Source organism: Salvelinus alpinus, chromosome 5 (assembly GCF_045679555.1).
Source record: "Salvelinus alpinus chromosome 5, SLU_Salpinus.1, whole genome shotgun sequence".
In the NCBI taxonomy this organism is placed as follows: Eukaryota; Metazoa; Chordata; class Actinopteri; order Salmoniformes; family Salmonidae; genus Salvelinus; species Salvelinus alpinus.
In genome coordinates this window covers 29,645,910-29,665,272 of record NC_092090.1, presented here as the reverse complement: position 1 = coordinate 29,665,272, position 19,363 = coordinate 29,645,910, and the positions used below count along the sequence as shown (strand labels likewise).

Here is a 19,363-nt window from a genome sequence, read left to right as displayed (position 1 = left end):
TATGATCTTACAGTGTTGTGTTTATCATAGTCCAAAATGCATATGCGTATGCACAGCAGTGTCCTAGAATATTGGACCATTGGCTTTCATACTTTTTGACTTCTCAGTGCAGCTCAAGCTATTTCTCTAACTGTCAACACATTCAAATGAATAGAGGACGCGTAACAGAGCCGCGTTGGTTGAGAATTGTGGGGAGGGAGGTGCTCGATCAGGCTGTGCGTTTCCAGCGGGTGGTGGTCTCAGAGCCATGTAGCTATGTCACAAAGGGCACTGGACTATAGTATCTCAGCATCAGTAGACTATGATTTACGCTTTACGCTTTCTCAAGGCAATTCAGAGAAGCAGATGGTAATTTTGGTGCGAATAGAATGGAGTCGTAAGTGCATTTAGATGCGTGAGCCGCTGTAAACTTTCTTCACAATACAACAAATATAGGCTTTTTCTGTTCAAGACAAGCCAAGGTACAGTTGAAGTCGGAAGTTTACATACACTTAGGTTGGAGTCATTAAAACTCGTTTTTCAACCACTCCACAAATTTCTTGTTAACAAACTATTGTTTTGGCAAGTCGGTTAGTACATCTACTTTGTGCATGACACAAGTAATTTTTCCAACAATTGTTTACAGACTGATTATTTCCCTTATAATTCACTGTATCAATTCACTGAGTCAGAAGTTTACATACACTAAGTTGACTGTGCCTTTAAACAGCTTGGAAAATTCCAGAAAATGTCAATGCTTTAGAAGCTTCTGATAGGCTAATTGACATCATTTGAGTCAATTGGAGGTGTACCTGTGGATGTATTTCAAGGCCTACCTTCAAAATCTGTGCCTCTTTGCTTGACATCATGGGAAAATCAAAAGAAATCAGACAAGACCACAGAAAAAAAAATTGTAGACCTCCACAAGTCTGGTTCATCCTTGGGAGCAATTTCCAAAATATTGAAGGTACCACGTTCATCTGTACAAACAATAGTACGCAAGTATAAACACCATGGGACCACGCAGCTGTCTTACAGCTCAGGAATGAGACTCGTTCTGTCTCCTAGAGATGAACGTACTTTGGTGCGGAAAGTGCAAATCAATCCCAGAACAACAGCAAAGGACCTTGTGAATATGCTGGAGGAAACAGGTACAAAAGTATCTATATCCACAGTAAAATGAGTCCTATATTGACATAACCTGAAAGGCTGCTCAGCAAGGAAGAAGCCATTGCACCAAATCCGCCATAAAAAAGCCAGACTACAGTTTGCAACTGCACATGGGGACAAAGATCGTACTTTTTGGAGAAATGTCCTCTGGTCTGATGAAACAAAAATAGAACTGTTTGGCCATAATGACCATCGTTATGTTTGGAGGAAAAAGGGGGATGCTTGCAAGCCGAAGAACACCATCCCAACCGTGAAGCACGGGAGTGGCAGCATCATGTTGTGGGGGTGCTTTGCTGCAGGAGGGACTGGTGCACTTCACAAAATAGATGGCATCATGAGGGAGGAAAATTATGTGGATATATTAGCAACAATATTAGCAACATCTCAAGACATCAGTTAGGAAGTTAAAGCTTGGTCGCAAATTGGTCTTCCAAGTGGACAATGACCCCAAGCATATTTCCAAAGTTTGGGCAAAATGGCTTAAGGACAACAAAGTCAAGGTATTGGAGTGGCCATCACAAAGCCCTGACCTCAATCCTATAGAAAATGTGTGAGCAGAACTGAAAAAATTTGTGCGAGCAAGGAGGCCTACAAACCAGACTCAGTTACACCAGCTCTGTCAGAAGGAATGAGCCAAAATTCACCCAACTTATTGTGGGAAGCTTGTGGAAGGCTACCCAAAACGTTTGACCCAAGTTAAACAATTTAAAGGCAATGCTACCAAATACTAATTGAATGCATGTAAACTTCTGACCCACTGGGAATGTGATGAAAGCTGAAATAAATCATTCTATCTACTATTATTCTGATATTTCACATTCTTAAAATAAAGTGGTGATCCTAACTGACCTAAAACAGGGACTTTTTACTAGGATTAAATGCCAGGAATTGTGAAAAACTGAGTTTAAATGTATTTGGCTAAGGTGTATGTAAACTTCTGACTTCAACTGTATAACACCATGTCATCTTCTAACTGTACATCAAACAGTGATCATAAATATTGACTCTGTATATGACATGAGTTTTATGATATGGAAACGTGAAGTGCACATTTGGACTTGCGGGTGTTTGGCTTGCTTATATGACATCAAAGCTGTATTTATTATAATCCTCAACGTCTTATCTTTCAAAGTAAATAGAGTCCTTGTAATTTACAGCATTTTCCTCACTCAGACAACAAAACATTTGCAAAAGTTGCCCAATCAGTGGGAGGGATAGGGGCAAATTCTTGTCACGCTCGGGGCTCAAAACAGAACGGCTGTCAGTCAAAACCCATGCAAAGCTGTGAAGTGGAAAACCTGAGCTCTGAAGTAATGTATAGCAAATTACAGTACAGCCACTTATCAGTGTCCAAATCTGCCATTTTCAACCCGTACAAGTGTAAAGGCCTACGCCTGCCGATAGTTACTTGAAATGAGACATAACCATGCCAAAACATGATTCAAAATGTCAATTCACTGACAGATAGCTCATGAAACACTAGCTTCCTGAGCAGGCAAATTGACATTTACAATAGCTGGCTAGGCTAGTCAGACTAACATTGACTAGCTTTCAATAAATTGGCTAAGCGATCAACAGAGTTACCTCTTCATACGATCAAGACAATTCACATTGCATGCTGCATATTTCAAGTGCACTCAAAAAACAGATTTTGATCATATTTCAGTCTTCATAAAACATTTCTGCAAGAATTTAAGGTGCCAACACATTTTATAGTCATAAGACTGTATGATATACAAAAAAAAGAAATCAGCGCCTCCCTTGACGGGGATCGATCAACTTCATGCTTTTCGGCCCACCGCAGTTTATCTTAGACTGGTAGGCCTAGTCATAGAGATCTTATTAAATTACCATTACTGTTCTAATTATATGGGCCTAGCCTATTCAAACGTGTCATTAGAGGAAGCCATGAAACAAGAACATTACATTCTTAACCAAGAAAGGCATTATTGCAGGAGGAGCCAATACCCAGCTGCTTGAAACACAATTATTTCAACCTCATACAAGCAGCAATTAACTTTCTATGACCTGTTCCTGCTAAATATAATTATCTGGCATGAAACCTGCATAGTAGTGTTTTAATGTGTGTGATGTTTAAAAACATTCAATGCACTGATTGAATGGAGTTTGAAGGATTCCTTTTAACAGCTTTCTGTCTGCAAATGAAGTCAGATAGCTAGTTTTCTACTTACAGTGGTGGAAGAAGTACCCAATTTTCATACTTGAGTAAAGATACCTTAATAGGAAATGACTCAAGTAAAAAAGTCACCCAGTAAAATACTACTTGAGTAAAAGTCTAAATGTATTTGGTTATAAATATACTTAAGTATCAAAATGAAAAGTATAAATAAAATTGCTTATATTATGCAAACCAAGCAGCACAATGTTCTTTTATTTTCTTATTTTTTTTAATCTACAGATAGCCACAGGCTGGCACACTCCAACACTCAGACATAATTTACAAATGAAGCATTTGTGTTTAGTGAGTCCCAGTAGAGATGTTCTCTTAATAAGTGTGTGAATTGGAGCATTTTCCTGTCCTGCTAAGCATTCAAAATGTAACGAGTACTTTTGTGTGTCAGGGAAAATGTATGGAGTAAAAAGTACATTATTTTCTTTATGAATGTAGTCAAGTAAAAGTAGTCAAAAATATAAATAGTAAAGTACAGATAGCAAAAAAACGATTTAAGTAGTACTTTAAAGTATTTTTACTTAAATACTTTACACCACTGACTACTTACCTACAATATATGTTGGGAAAATAGTTTTAGGCCTATTAGTTAGGTAACTTTTTTTCCACACACAGTTCACTGATGAAATAGAGCTAACGTTAGTAATACAGGACTCCTCAAAATAATCATTAACTACATCAGGGATGGGCAAATCCAGTCCTCGGGGGACGGATTGGTGTCACACATTCGTCCCAGCACCTGCTAACACACCTGACTCCAAAAATTAACTAATCATGATCTTCAGTTTAGCATGCAATTAGTCTAATCAGCTCTATTTGCTAGGAAAAAATGTGACACCGGCACACCAGCCCCCAAGGACTGGAGTTGCCCATCCCTGAACTAGATTAACGTTAATCTCGAATTAATTAAATTATATGTAGCCACCGCCACAAAACGTAATATATAGCTACATAATTACACAATATTAATGAAGACTACCTAACGTTAGTCATCAGCAAAAAAAACTGCAGAGGCTAGACAAAACAAAACACACTGCTGCTTTTGCGTGTGTTGCCATGGCAACAGCGAGAAGTACGCAAACTACCTACTTTTCATTGAAACATAGCTAACTCATTTAAATCCTATTAATCTATTAACATGCATTTACCTTATGTTTGTTTGTTGAGGGTAACGGTGAGATCCGTTATTGTATTCATCCAACGTTACAGTCTCTTTAGCAACCAGGAATCAAGTGACATCGCAAGAGCCACTTTCCCAAACTTTTCTTGCGTGATGCGAAAGGTGGTGTACTACGGGTACTAAACAGGGACAAAAAAGCGCAATGAAAATCTGGCGTCATATAATATTCTCTACCCCAACAGCAACACTTGATTTGAATGCTCTGCTAAAGGAAATGTATATTCTAATAGAAATACATAATTCATGTATTGCTGTTACGGTATACAAATTGTCATACATTGGAATGTTTTGAATAGTTAACCTATTTATTTTCACACATTTCATGAAGATAAGAATACGTCTATGACTATGGTAAGTCAAACTGAATAGCACTATGGTTTACGTATGCAAACTTCACAGGGTGGCCTATCTGCCTACATGGTGATTAGTCCCCATCTAGTGGAGAAAAGTGATATAGAAAATGATTGCCGTCAATATGTTTATTATTATTTTGTACCTAATGTTACAATTCCATTTCTGTAAAATTCAAAAAGTCATATTTCCAATTATCAGCTTTAGGAGGGAACGATACAGTTTAAATGTGATAAACAGTGGTATTTGGACCTCCTTGCAGTACACATTTTTAGACCTACCTAAATGCCAAGTTGGCAGTTTATGAAGATGACAGCAACATTATTTTTGACAAAATGCAATCCCTGTTACTGTAGCATGACAACAACTTTTAATTAATCTTAAAAGTAAAGGCAAGATCATCAAACACATTGTAAGCGTTATTAGATTCCAGAGCTCCTTTGAGTCCCCCACTTTAATAGCTTCCACTGTTTGGGCATCTTGCCAGTTCTTGGACTGTCCATTGTAAACATTAATTATGGTTGCACATTTGAAAGAGTGATGCTTGTATAATATACTTTTGCAATTTTATTGTCTATCAACATATGACCACATTTTCTAAATACAACAGAATGGAAAAGACATAAAACATTATTGTGATATTAAATTCCTTATTAAGAACTGAGCCAAACTAAAAAAGCATTTCAAACTTAGGGATAACATTTTGGACAGACATGCTAAAGACAGACATTTGACAGACATTTAAAGACACTACAAGCTGAGTTAAATCAATGTTTCTGCTCCTTTGCAAAGATAACAATCACTAGACTGAAATCCAAGCACAGCAGTTAAGCCTTGCAGGTCTGAGCTGGGTTGTATACACATTATCCTACCAACAGTCGGCACATAGTTTTAATGAGACTCCAAAGCAATGACTGGTATGCTAATTGTGGGTTGTTTTGCATTCGATTCATATTCAAAGCACTATTCAACCAAATTATTGGATGAAAAAAAGAAAGGTGTTTCACCAGAACAAACTATTGGAGCGTAGCTGAATCATTGACTTTAAACCACATTATACAAATGGGACATTATTTAGTTCATTTAATAATTCACACAATACCCCCAAATAGCTCTTTAATTGCAAGTTGGTCCACACCAGGCATAATCACCCACTGGGTACACACTGGTTGAATCACGTTGAACCAACGTGGAATAAACATTGAATTGACATCTGTGCCCAGTGGGTAATTTTCAACTAGAAACAAGAATGAGAGGGAACGTTTGTTTTTATGCATAGCACAATCACAGACATTTGCTCGTACTATCCAAAGTTGTAATACATCAGCAAACACATTGAATACAGGAAATCAACAGAATATGTACATGCAAAAAAAATTGCTGCACATTCCTTTACTACTATGTAGGGAATGAATATACTAGCTGCTTACATTCCTGTCCACGGAAAAGCAATTTTACCCATTGTTACAGCTTAAAATTAGAAACAGCCCATGTAATACTGCCACAGCAGAAATTCAATAGGATTTATGTGAAGTCATATGCCATAAGATGTTGTTAGTGAGGCAATTTACCCATAATTCTCACCTTATTACTGTCCCCTCTGAGAGGTGGAATTTACATTAAGACATTGGTGCATATTCCTTGATGCAAACTCAAATATATTGTGCTCTTAGAAACATAAAACTACTTTTGGAAAGTAATTTTCCTTTAAATAGTTTGGAATTAAGAAAGGAACTTAAGCGTTGAAGGATACTCTACTGGCAACATGGGATTTAGAATATCAAGAGGGAAAAATAAAAATGTAAGAAGATCTGAATGGCAAAGTGACTTCTTGAAAAAAGAGAACAATTATTTGATTACATGACACTAAATAGGGTCAGCCGTTGCTAAATACATAGATGTTACACAATCAACAGTAAACAGGGGCTACAGATAAAGTCTCAATGGTGTAAAGTACTTAAGTAAAAATACTTTAAAGTACTACTTAAGTCGTTTTTGGGGGTATCTGTACTTCACTTTACTATTTATATTTTTGACTACTTTTTCTTTTACTTTACTACATTCCTAAAGAAAATAATGTACTTTTTACTTTTTACTCATACATTTTCTCTGATACCCAAAAGTACTCGTCACATTTTGACAGGAAAATGGTCCAATTCACACACTTATCAAGAGAACATCCTTGTCATCTCTACTGCTTCTGATCTGGCGGACCAACTAAACACAAATGCTTCATTTGTAAATTAATGTCTGAGTGTTGGAGTGTGCCTCTGGCTATCCGTAAATAAAAAAGATATACCAATTGTGCCATCTGGTTTGCATAATATAAGGCATTTTTAATTATTAATTCCTTTACCTTTGATACTTAAGTATGTTTAAAACCAAATACTTTTAGACTTTTACTCAAGTGTTATTTTACTGGGTGACTTTCACTTTTACTTTTCTATTAAGGTATCTTCACTTCTACTCAAGTATGACATTTGAGTACTTTTTTCACCACTGTAAAGTCTGGACTATGACGTATGTCATTCAAACTTACAGAGCTGTCCCTGTCCCTATCACAAGAAGTGTTCATCAGAATCAACAACCCAGGCGTCCACAACATATAAACACAAGTCATCCCAATCAAACATCCCATCAACGTCCACATGAGCACCCCCACCTTCAGACAGATTTCCTCCTCTTACCGAAGACATTGTTGATGAGCTTGGCCATGGACTTAGAGCCACTGTAGCGGCGGCGGTCGGCCCGGTACTTCAGGTGATCCATGACGTGGCGGATGAGCTTGGTGAAGAGGTTGGATATCTCCAGATAGTCCTCTGCTGCAGACACCTCCTGGAAGTGGCATCTGTGCTCCTGAGCCAAGGCACAGCCTTCCTCTTCAAACACCTGACGGGCGTGGCACAGGTCCTGCTTGTTCCCCACCAGGCAGATTGGGATATCCATCTTGTCCATCTCTCTGTCCCAAACAAGCACACCAGGGTCAAAAACCTCCCTTAAACTTTCCTTAAAATGATCATAAACTTAATCAAAATATGTGTTTCTGCTGACTCATCACGAACTTCATCTGACGTTCATCACATTCATCTGAATTAGTAAGGCTGTGTAAACTACTGACATGTTTACTGAAGCAGCCCACGGTATCAAAGGAAAACGAACCAAGTAGGCCAAGTGGTGGCTTCAGTGAAGTTTCAGAGAGTTTATATAATGCAGACAGGCCCTCGCCCAAAGTGCTCTTTTGATATACAGTGAGGGTGACTTCTGCTTCACATCTATTTCATGGAGTGTCAAACCATCAGGACCCGGCTGAAGTAAAATCCCGCTACACAAATTAGGTCTGACCACCCATGTCATTTTGTGAGCCATATGTGAGTCTTTATCATCTCAAGCTGTCCCAGCTCACGCTTCCACACAGCGGCAGTCGACTGGCTGCAAACTACTTTCACTTAAAGTCCTGTAACAAATGTCCAGTGGAATCCCAATAGTTCCTCTAGTATTTAATCATGTTTTAATTAACGCCTCTGAGAAAATTGAATACAAGTCATTCTGGGGCAAATTCAATTGAGCATGAGAAATAATTTACTCATATAATTAACTAAGTCGAGCCATGAGGTTGTAAATCCTACAAAACATGTTTATCAAGAAGGAAAAGCCTACACTTCTATCACAGACAGCTGCCTTTTGTGTTCACTTTGACTTCTATTTTCTCTATGATACAACAATGTTAAAATCATGTTGGAATCTGTCACTTTAACTGGTGTGTGCCCCCCTGTTAGCCTAAACGTCTGTCCAGGAATGGGAATCATTAATTCATCAAAGCCCAATCCCTTCCCTCTGGTAGGCATCAGGCACTGGGTCACAGGTCACAGTCACTCACCCCTTGCAGCTCTCTCCGCGGGCTTCTTTGATCTGACATAGGATGTTTTGGGCGTTGAGGAAGGACGTTCGGTCACTGATGTTGTACACCACGATAAATCCATCGGCCCACTCCACCGGCTCTTCCAGGATACATCTGCTCTCTCCACTCTGACAGGGCAGGGGACAGGGGGTGGACAACAGATCACAAACACATCCTCACACATCTTACCTAACTTATGGAAACTAATGGAAAAAATATTATGAACGATGTTTTCACTCAAAGGCTATTTTACATGGAAAATTGTCACGCCTGCCTGGTGCTCAAAGGCGCCAGGCTCCCCAGCATTACGCACTCCTGCCACCATCATTACGCACACCTGCCTTCCCCCCCATCACGCGCATCAGCGATTATTCGACTCATCAGGACTCAATCACCTCTGTCATTACCTCCCCTATATCTGTCTGGTTCCCCGCTCTGTTCCCTGCTTCAGCATTAATTGTCGTTTGTCGTTGTTTACCCGTATGCTGACGCTGCTCCTGTTGTGTTACCTGTCTGTTCCTGATTAAATGTTGATTCCCCGTACCTGCATCTCATCTCCAGCGTCGGTCTTCACAGAATGTTGAAGCCATAATACAAAGCATCGGGGAGTGCTGGCATTCCGATTGGTGGGCCGGCCATTGATGGAACTGGGGGTGCCCAAGCCAGCTCATCGTGCTGCCATGCCCTAGCTGGCTCGACAGGTTCTTGCCCTGGTTGGCTCGGAAGGCACCCATCCCACGTCGGGCCTCAGCCGGATCGTCAGGTTTTTACGTCAGGCTGCTACGCCTCCGCAGGATCATCAGGCTCCCACGCCTCAGCGGGATCGACAGGCTTTCACGCCCCAGCTGGATCGTCGGGCTTCTATGCCTCAGCCGGCATGCCAGGCTCCCATGCCTCTGCCGGTTCGTCGGGAGTTTACGCCCAGCCGGCTTGTCCAGCACCTGTGCCTCGGCTGGCCTGTCAGGCTCGGGCAGGTGGGACGCCGGGTGGCGCCCCCAGAGAGGGGGTACTGTCACGCCTGCTCCCGCTCCCCCTCCCTGGCGCTCAAAGGTGCCAGGCTCCCCAGCATTACCCCCTCCTTGTTGTTTACCCGTGTGCTGACGCTGTTCCTGTTGTGTTACCTGTCTGTTCCCGATTAAATGTTGACTCCCTGTACCTGCTTCTCATCTCCAGCGTCGGTCTTTACAGGAAATAAGGTAACTGTGCAAAACCTTTAAACTATTTAATAGAGGTCCATTTTATTAGGTAGCCTCACCCCTCAGAGAACTATGGAATATGAGAAAAGTAATGGGAAGTGAAGCTGTTGAGTACAAGCTTGTGTTTAAATCATATCAACGTTTATTGGTTGCGTACACAGACTTGCAGGCGTTATGACAGGTGCAGCGAAATGCATATACAAAGTTGTCTTTGACCTAAAAACGGGGCAACCGTGTCTGTCGGCGCCATCTTGTCAACTTGAAAAAGACTTGCCACAGGAGCTTACAAATTGGTCCATGATATCTGACATCCCCTACACCATTGAAGTTGACATTTAAAATGGTTAGGTAAAGGTTATGGTTATGGGTAAGGGTAGGGGTTAAGGTAGGGGTTAAGGTTAGGGTTTAGGGTAGGGATGTCCAAACGATTCTGGATAGCACTTACACTTAGAAATTATAGTTTCAAGTTTTATTAGTCGTATGTAAGGGATACAAATGGTATACACCATCCAACGAAATGCTTACTTACAGGTTCCTTCTCAACAATGAGAAATAAAAGATAAGAACACGAACATAAAATAAATGGTTCAGTAGAACAGAATAAACATTTGAACATATGTATTATTAAGGCACGATTTATAGTCCAATATTTACAGTACACATGTTTTGGGGAAAGGGGGATTCGGGGCAAGTCAAAGACATGTCAACAGTGCATGACTTCTTTTGTTCCATAAAACAGGAAATAGACCAGAGAAAGACATGTACTGTACAGCAGTAGTTCCCAAACTGTGGGGCGCGTCCCGGGGTCGGCAGGGGGGGAACTCAGTCTGGCTTTAAACTTACTCTTGAAAGTTGTAATAGTAGAATGCACAAGGTGCCATTTCGAAATTGGGTAGCGCATCATCAGTTCCTCTTGTCATGTTAGTCATTGCATACCTTAGAGAGCTATTTATGACTTGTCAGAAATGTCCAGATCAACTAACATTTTTTTATTTCGTTTTTTTAACCCATAGATATTGTTGTAATTTTTTTGTCACTCAAATATCACGAATACACATTAGACATGGCAAAATGTATAGAATTGCAGGAAATAAGCTTTAAACCTGCAGAATTCTCTCCACCAACAAGAGGGGTGTGAACAGTTTGTCATGAACAGTGCTTGTGCCCATAGAAATAGACGTGGCACGTGCATGCAGGGGGGGGGGGGCGGCGTGGGATGTTCCCCAATGCTGGAAGGGGGGCCCTGAGTGAAAAAGTTTGGGTACCCCTGCTGCACAGTACCACTCACACAGACCCTAAAAAGTGAATAGATGAAGACAAGGCACATCCTGTTACCTGAGCCTGGGGGAATCATAATAAAACCCAACATTTGGGAATAAAGGGTACCATATGCGGCTGCATAAGCAGTCAACATGTTCTAGTGCTGCCTGTCTCAGCTTTCCAAGGGCTGATCATTGTGTACAGTGTGTTCTGAGCTGCAGGGGAATATCATAAATCACATCAGAACACAACATACAATCTATTTCCCATGCCATTAGACACTACTATGTTAGGCATGAGCTAAAAAATATATGAATAAATGCAGGGAACAGATCAGATACCTGTGAACACGGATCAAATACTTCCAAGTGTAACAGTCTTCCTTCGATGGAGAGCCTTTTACGGTATAAGGAGTCTGTAACACAAGTTCAAAGCATACTTATTGTAATAGGAAATGTGCAATAGTTCAAATCTGATGTAAATAGTCATGTACAGACTTCTCCCATGAAATAATGATTACTGTAAGCCTCAAACATCCAGGCCATGATTGTTCTGATGAAGTAGACTCAGTTAATTCATTTAAAAGAAAGGTCTGAAGTCATATACCCCTGTGTAAACTGGAACATTAAATGCAGCCATCTTCCAGCATGTTAAACAAGCGATGACTAATGGGAACAAGTCATCATGCCAATGAGTTCATTAAGAAAGTATAAGTTACCCTCGGCAAAGCATATCACATTAAACCAAAACATGTCTTAACACATACTATATGTGAACTTGAAGAATCATTTGAATAGTCAAATCAGTAAATTATTACTTAAAATTCACTCACAATTAAAATGCCTGTGTGAACTATACTTAACTTCCTGGTGGATCTTATACTGTGCAGTATGTGTGTTTCATGTCAGACTCCCAGGGGTAATAAAGTAATAAAACGTTTTACTCCCTAAGTTGATGACATTGGTGAACAGCCAGTAGCAACAGACTGTAACTGCGAGCATATCTATATGACATTGTAAAAACATTACTACCCTACATTAAATATTAGTGAGAAATCTGTGTACTCACTGGCGTTGGAAGCATACTCTCCAATGAAACGTTTTGTCAGGAACCTTACCAGAACAGCTGGAGAGGGAGAAATGTGACATGGGTAAGACAGGCTTATTAATATACAGGAAACAAAAACATAAACAACAAATAGTTGAATTTAGGCTTGGATACTTTGGTCTTAGTAGTGGAACCCTGAACAGTTGTTTGGTAAGCTAAAACAGGGCTGTTCAGTCGTGCTGTTTTCCTATTCTGCACTTCTCCACTCTCCCCTCCATGTGGATTGAACACTGCAGTGGGCTTTCTCCTGCATCTACTTTTATTAGTTTCTACCACAGTATCATTTCTCTCTCTCAAGAGACCTTGGTTGAACCTGTTCCAGTTAGCCTGAGGGATCGCACTTTCCCCTGCCTTACAAGAAAAATAATTCCTCATCAATTAGATGCATGTTCCAACCATCAATCTTAATTTCCTCTCTCCAAATCCTTACAAAAATATGGCAACTTCATTACTCTTCTAGAGTTATGATCTAAAAACATTGTGCTTGGAGCTCATGCAGCGATCTCTATCTATCTGTCTAGGTGATCATTTCCCCCTGGTCACGGCTACACTGTACAATGTTACACTGTTTACAGTGAGGGAAATTACACGTTCGTATGCAAAGCATAGAAATAAGCAGTTCAATTATTCTGTTCATTTTGGAGACCTTGCAAGCCTCTACAGTCAAACACAAGAAACCAGACAGTTAAAGAAATACTTAATGATGCAAACACATACATTATTCATTCAGACACTTACCTGATTTCCCTGCTCCCTCGCTGCCCAGCAGAGCCAACTTGATGTCATTCATGTCTGCAGACTGGAGGTGAGCTGCTGAGAAGGACTACCTGAGCTCTCTTTCTTTCTGCTGTCATGTACGTTAGGCGGTATCAGGATTAGAACTGTGCTTGTAAGAACTGCTCAGCCACAACAGATGCCTGTGGAAAAAAAGAAAACATACACAATGTTTCATGTCCCCTCCCACCCAATGAGGAGAGTGCCAAGTTGGATTACACAGAGGTCACCACAACACTGAATACCTTAAGAATCTCTCTTGCTCCTTTCCAGTTAAAACAATAATAGTATCAAATCAAATCAAATCAAATTTATTTGTCACATACACATGTTTAGCAGATGTTAATGCGAGTGTAGCGAAATGCTTGTGCTTCTAGTTCCGACAATGCAGTAATAACCAACAAGTAATCTAACCTAACAATTCCACAACTACTACTTTATACACACAAGTGTAAAGGGATAAAGAATATGTACATAAAGATATATGAATGAGTGATGGTACAGAACGGCATAGGCAAGATGCAGTAGATGGTATAGAGTACAGTCTATACATATGAGATGAGTAATGTAGGGTATATAAACATAAAGTGGCATAGTTTAAAGTGGTTAGTGATACATGTATTACATAAAGATGGCAAGATGCAGTAGATGATATAGAGTACAGTATATACATATACATATGAGATGAGTAATGTAGGGTATGTAAACATTATATTAAGTGGCATTGTTTAAAGTGGCTAGTGATACATTTTTACATAATTTCCATCAATTCACATTATTAAAGTGGCTGGAGTTGAGTCAGTATGTTGGCAGCGGCCACTAAATGTTAGTGGTGGCTGTTTAACAGTCTGATGGCCTTGAGATAGAAGCTGTTTTTCCGTCTCTCGGTCCCTGCTTTGATGCACCTGTACTGACCTCGCCTTCTGGATGATAGCGGGGTGAACAGGCAGTGGCTCGGGTGGTTGTTGTCCTTGATGATCTTTATGGCCTTCCTGTGATATCGGGTGGTGTAGGTGTCCTGGAGGGCAGGTAGTTTGCCCCCGGTGAAGCGTTGTGCAGACCTCACTACCCTCTGGAGAGCCTTACGGTTGTGGGCGGAGCAGTTGCCGTACCAGGCGGTGATATAGCCCGACAGGATGCTCTCGATTGTGCATCTGTAGAAGTTTGTGAGTGCTTTTGGTGACAAGCCGAATTTCTTCAGCCTCCTGAGGTTGAAGAGGCGCTGCTGCGCCTTCTTCACAACGCTGTCTGTGTGGGTGGACCAATTCAGTTTGTCCGTGATGTGTACACCGAGGAACTTAAAACTTTCCACCTTCTCCACTACTGTCCCGTCGATGTGGATAGGGGGGTGCTCCCTCTGCTGTTTCCTGAAGTCCACAATCATCTCCTTTGTTTTGTTGACGTTGAGTGTGAGGTTATTTTCCTGACACCACACTCCGAGGGCCCTCACCTCCTCCCTGTAGGTCGTCTCGTCGTTGTTGGTAATCAAGCCTACCACTGTAGTGTCGTCCGCAAACTTGATGATTGAGTTGCATGGCCACGCAGTCGTGGGTGAACAGGGAGTACAGGAGAGGGCTCAGAACACACCCTTGTGGGGCCCCAGTGTTGAGGATCAGCGGGGTGGAGATGTTGTTACCTACCCTCACCACCTGGGGGCGGCCCGTCAGGAAGTCCAGGACCCAGTTGCACAGGGCGGGGTCGAGACCCAGTGTCTCGAGCTTGATGACGAGTTTGGAGGGTACTATGGTGTTAAATGCTGAGCTGTAGTCGATGAACAGCATTCTCACATAGGTATTCCTCTTGTCCAGATGGGTTAGGGCAGTGTGCAGTGTGGTTGCGATTGCGTCGTCTGTGGACCTATTGGGTCGGTAAGCAAATTGGAGTGGGTCTAGGGTGTCAGGTAGGGTGGAGGTGATATGGTCCTTGACTAGTCTCTCAAAGCACTTCATGATGACGGAAGTGAGTGCTACGGGGCGGTAGTCGTTTAGCTCAGTTACCTTAGCTTTCTTGGGAACAGGAACAATGGTGGCCCTCTTGAAGCATGTGGGAACAGCAGACTGGGATAAGGATTGATTGAATATGTCCTTAAACACACCAGCCAGCTGGTCTGCGCATGCTCTGAGGACGCGGCTGGGAATGCCGTCTGGGCCTGCAAGGCTGCAGTGAAGGAGAGCCCGCAGGTTTTGGTAGCGGGCCGTGTCAGTGGCACTGTATTGTCCTCAAAGCGAGCAAAAAAGTTATTTAGTCTGTCTGGGAGCAAGACATCCTGGTCCGCGACGGGGCTGGTTTTCTTTTTGTAATCCGTGATTGACTGTAGACCCTGCCACATACCTCTTGTGTCTGAGCTGTTGAATTGCGACTCTACTTTGTCTCTATACTGGCACTTAGCTTGTTTGATTGCCTTGCGGAGGGAATAGCTACACTGTTTGTATTCGGTCATGTTTCCGGTCACCTTGCCCCGGTTAAAAGCAGTGGTTTGCGCTTTCAGTTTCACACGAATGCTGCCATCTATCCATGGTTTCTGGTTTGGGAATGTTTTAATCGTTGCTACGGGGAGAAATGGCACTCGATATAACTTAACAAAGTTAATATGTTTTCCAGATAATTTGATTTCTTTCATTTATTGTTTTCCCCCCTCAGGACATGGCAGAAAAGGGTAATATATTTGACCGCAATTTACAATGCAGACATCTAAAAAGACAAAACCTTGATGCTTTCTATATGGCTCTTTCACATTCACTGTGCCAGTCTACAGTCCCACCTATCTAGGGTTTGTCCTTGGCCTCTGGGTACACACTATGTAAGCTGCTGAACATCTGCAGTGCTGTGGGGATAGACAGGGCTTTAGGGAGACCAGAAACAGTTAATACCGCTGATACCTCCCAATTACCATGGCTAACACATAAGCTCCAACTGCACAGCATTAAATGCCAACATATGTCCAACGTATGAGGCATGGTTTGATTGCAGGGTTCAGTACCTTTGAAAGGGAGGTACAACAATCCACTTTCCCTTTTTCCCCCCACAGTTCAAAAAGAACAAAGAAAGTCATTCAATTCTTCAAACTTCAATTTCATGGACTGCTTCACTAGTCAAAAAGTCCTTTCATTTATTTTATTTTTTTACACTGGCTGTTTTTTTCCCATGTCTACCGCTGTCATTGTTGACTAAAGTTCACAGGGGTGTCGCATAATTATCTTGTTATGTTTCATTTTACGTCTGTTAACTGAAAGGTCGCAGACCCCAGGAATAAAAGGCTTAAAATGTGCCCAGGACCAAAAATGATGCAGCATATTGTGGCCTGATTGTTCCATGAGTAGAATCAAATCAATAATCTTCACTGAGGGAAGCACAGCGGGGAGACAAGACTGAACACTGTACAGAAAAAAAGACACATTGGACAAATTCAATACAGACTACATCACATTATGACAATCAATGAAGCCAGCACTTTATGGTGTGAGAGTGACAATAAACAGCTAGACTGGAAGATGTGATGCTGTGTTACGCAACTACCTTTTATTAGAGGAGGATCAGGTAGAATCAGGTAGAATACAAGACACAGAACAAAACGGCTGGGGGAATGCCTATAATGGTGGATGGAGTAAAAACAGGTAACAACAATGCCCTTGTCACTTAGTAGGCCATGTTTTATATACTGTACCAGCTATTATCTAAGAGCTCTCATGAGATAACAACAAGAGAGTGGTATTCTTGAAAACACGCAAATGAAGACGACTGTCCCTCAACAACAGTATTTAGTGTATTATTTCTGTCTTTCAGATCCACAGTCCCTAGACTGCAGTTTGGGCCCTACCATATCCTAATGGCTCTGGACTTGTGGAAGTGTATCAATCCACAGTCATAGGAGACTTGTAACCTACAGCCAGAAATCCCTCATGTTGTCAGACAGGCAATCGCTTTTCATACCATCTTCTCTCAAGAAACAGCCATGAACTGATCTCAAACTGCCACTTTGGACTATTACCCCGAACGCATCGAGGGGGTCGAACTATTGTTATTCAACAATAATATTTGACTTCACTACATACAAAACACTTACCACTGATTGACTGGGGTTCCCCTTAAAAGCAATGCTGCCGATTTACCTATTAAAATAAACCCCTGCTCCCATATGTGTGGCTAATCAAAAACAGGCATCACAATACCAAATAAAGTAAGGAGGTAGTTCATAAGGTCTGGAACTTTTATGAGCTACACCATTCCCCTGAAGTTGAGTAGTAATCACATTATATTTACTAGCAGAAAAACGTGGAAAAAACACCACTAGTCCCGCAAAAATGTTATCCTTTATTGGTAATGTTAAGAAAGAAGTGATGTGTGCTCTTGACATGAGACAGGGGCCAGCAGCAGAGCAGCATTTCCAGGGTAAAGAGAGGTTTAAACGCTGCAGGCAGAGTGATTACATCATGTCTGTCTTCATGAGAACCTCCTGGGAGCAGCATCACCCTCCAGCATTGTCAGGACAGCAGGCAGACAATCAGCGTCTTAATCCTGCAGGTATTGAGGGAATTCTCCCAGACAGCACTCTGATCTGATTTAAGACTCATCAGGATACTGTCTGTAGAGATGAACCAGAATGAGTCTATTGGAGTGAGAGTGTGCATCCCAAATGGCACCCAATTCCCTGTATAGTGCACTTCTTTTGACCATGACTCGTATGGCTCTGGTCAAAAGTAGTACACTATGTAGGAAATAGGATGCCATTTGGAACGCATCCGTGGGGTGGTGGGGCAGGATTCACTGGAATAATAAGATTTACTGAGAGCAAATGTGTGTTTCTCTCAGGAAGGAAAGATGATATCATCTCTTGGGATGGAACAAGTAACCCAGCTTGGTTCCTTTCATCAAAGGAGAACTGTAACCGCTTGGAGGGGCAAGGAATTCACTCTTGATCCAGTAAATCTTTTCACAGGAATATGTGAGAGGTCTTTTGATACAAATTCATCTCTGCTGGTCTGCCTCTAGGTGCTAAAGTTGGCACGTTTGAAATGCTCCTCAGTTCATGCCTTGCTGAAATTCAATTTCTAGTTTGCATTTGTCATTTGAATTTGGGGCTTAGGATTTCTTAACTTTTGAAAGACACCTCTTTGGCCTAACTACATGGATTGAGAGTCCAAAAAGGTATTTCATTGGACATGCAAATCCATTAAATCCATCATGCTTTTCCTTGATAAAAAAATTCAAACGTATGGTTAGAGAGAGTATGAAAGGAGCATAGATCGTATTCTTTAGTTAATACTTAATGATGGTGGTTAGTATAATATGAGATTGTTTTGCCAAGACTACAGTGTGTTTTATCATCTTGTTGCTTCTTGTGACTTCCATGGCTCACAACTCTGCTAAAGTATTTTCCAGACTCGCCCACATTAAGATGATCCTATCATTATTAATAGGCTGCCATGATTGCATCTCGAGAGAAAATGAGTTACGGTCAATGATGGAAATGTCCAAAAAGACCACTCCCCTCTCTGTGATGCGAAGACCCACCAGTCTGCTGCTAGCTATCCCACAGTCAAGACAGCACTGCTTCTCACTGCTCACCACTCACAGAATCAGGCTCATTATACAGTCCAGCCAGGGTCGGCCCTAGATATAATCGACATAAGCAACCGCTTAAGGCCCCACGACCGCTAGGGGACCCCCAATCCACATTTTAAAAATAAAATATAAATAATTTTAGGAACTCAGTCGGGGTTTCAACTTACAGTTGAGAGTTAGAATAGTATAAAACACAAGGTGCAATTTCAGAATTTGGTTGTGCATCAGCAGTTTTTCTCTTGTAATTTCAGGTTGGATAAAAGCAGAAGACTAATTTCCATCTTGCATGGACTAATAAAGTATATCTTATCATAATCATGGTCGAATTACCGACAGGACACGCATAGCACATGCCCAGGGGGCCTCAATTGATTTTGTTAGTCACTCTCACTCAGATATCATATTAACATGGTATAAGTCATGGCAAAATGTGTAGAATTGCAGGAAATTAGCCTCAAAATAAAAAATAAAAAATTCCACCCTTTTTCAAAATGTGTAGAATTTCAGGAAATTTGTTGTAAAACCAACCATATTTTGCTTAGGACCCCCAAAAGGCTAGAGCCGGCACTGCATCCACCACAAATACACCAGGCTGCTCTGTTATTATTATGCCTTTAGTGAAACATTTCAATGTGGAATGCTTTAATGTCTGCATGATGTTTCAATCAAGACTTTCGAGGATAATTGAATTAGAA

General features: G+C 41.2%; 2 protein-coding genes across 6 annotated transcripts in view; both read right to left on the bottom strand.

Moving 5' to 3' along the window:
* Nucleotides 1–4,623, bottom strand: part of LOC139575024 (serine/threonine-protein kinase 33-like) — a 38,371-nt gene extending 33,748 nt beyond the window's left edge. For all 4 annotated transcript variants that reach the window (XM_071399937.1, XM_071399936.1, XM_071399938.1 and 1 more), the window contains exon 1: nt 4,489–4,623. The gene's annotated coding sequence lies outside the window, so the exon portion shown is untranslated. The remainder of the gene's footprint in view (nt 1–4,488) is intronic.
* Nucleotides 4,624–5,420: 797 nt separating this feature from the next.
* LOC139575882 (ras-related and estrogen-regulated growth inhibitor-like protein) lies at nt 5,421–13,237 on the bottom strand. Of its 2 annotated transcripts, XM_071401283.1 has the most exons (5): nt 13,071–13,237; nt 12,294–12,350; nt 11,567–11,640; nt 8,749–8,897; nt 5,421–7,830 (listed from the first exon to the last, which is right to left on the bottom strand). In XM_071401283.1, the coding sequence occupies exons 1-5, from the start codon at nt 13,120–13,122 to the stop codon at nt 7,536–7,538; spliced, it is 627 nt and encodes a 208-aa protein (XP_071257384.1). In that variant the 5' UTR covers nt 13,123–13,237; the 3' UTR covers nt 5,421–7,535. The 2 variants fall into 2 exon arrangements, with proteins under 2 accessions (XP_071257384.1, XP_071257385.1); XM_071401284.1 differs by lacking the exon at nt 12,294–12,350.
* Between the last annotated feature and the right edge of the window lie 6,126 nt (nt 13,238–19,363).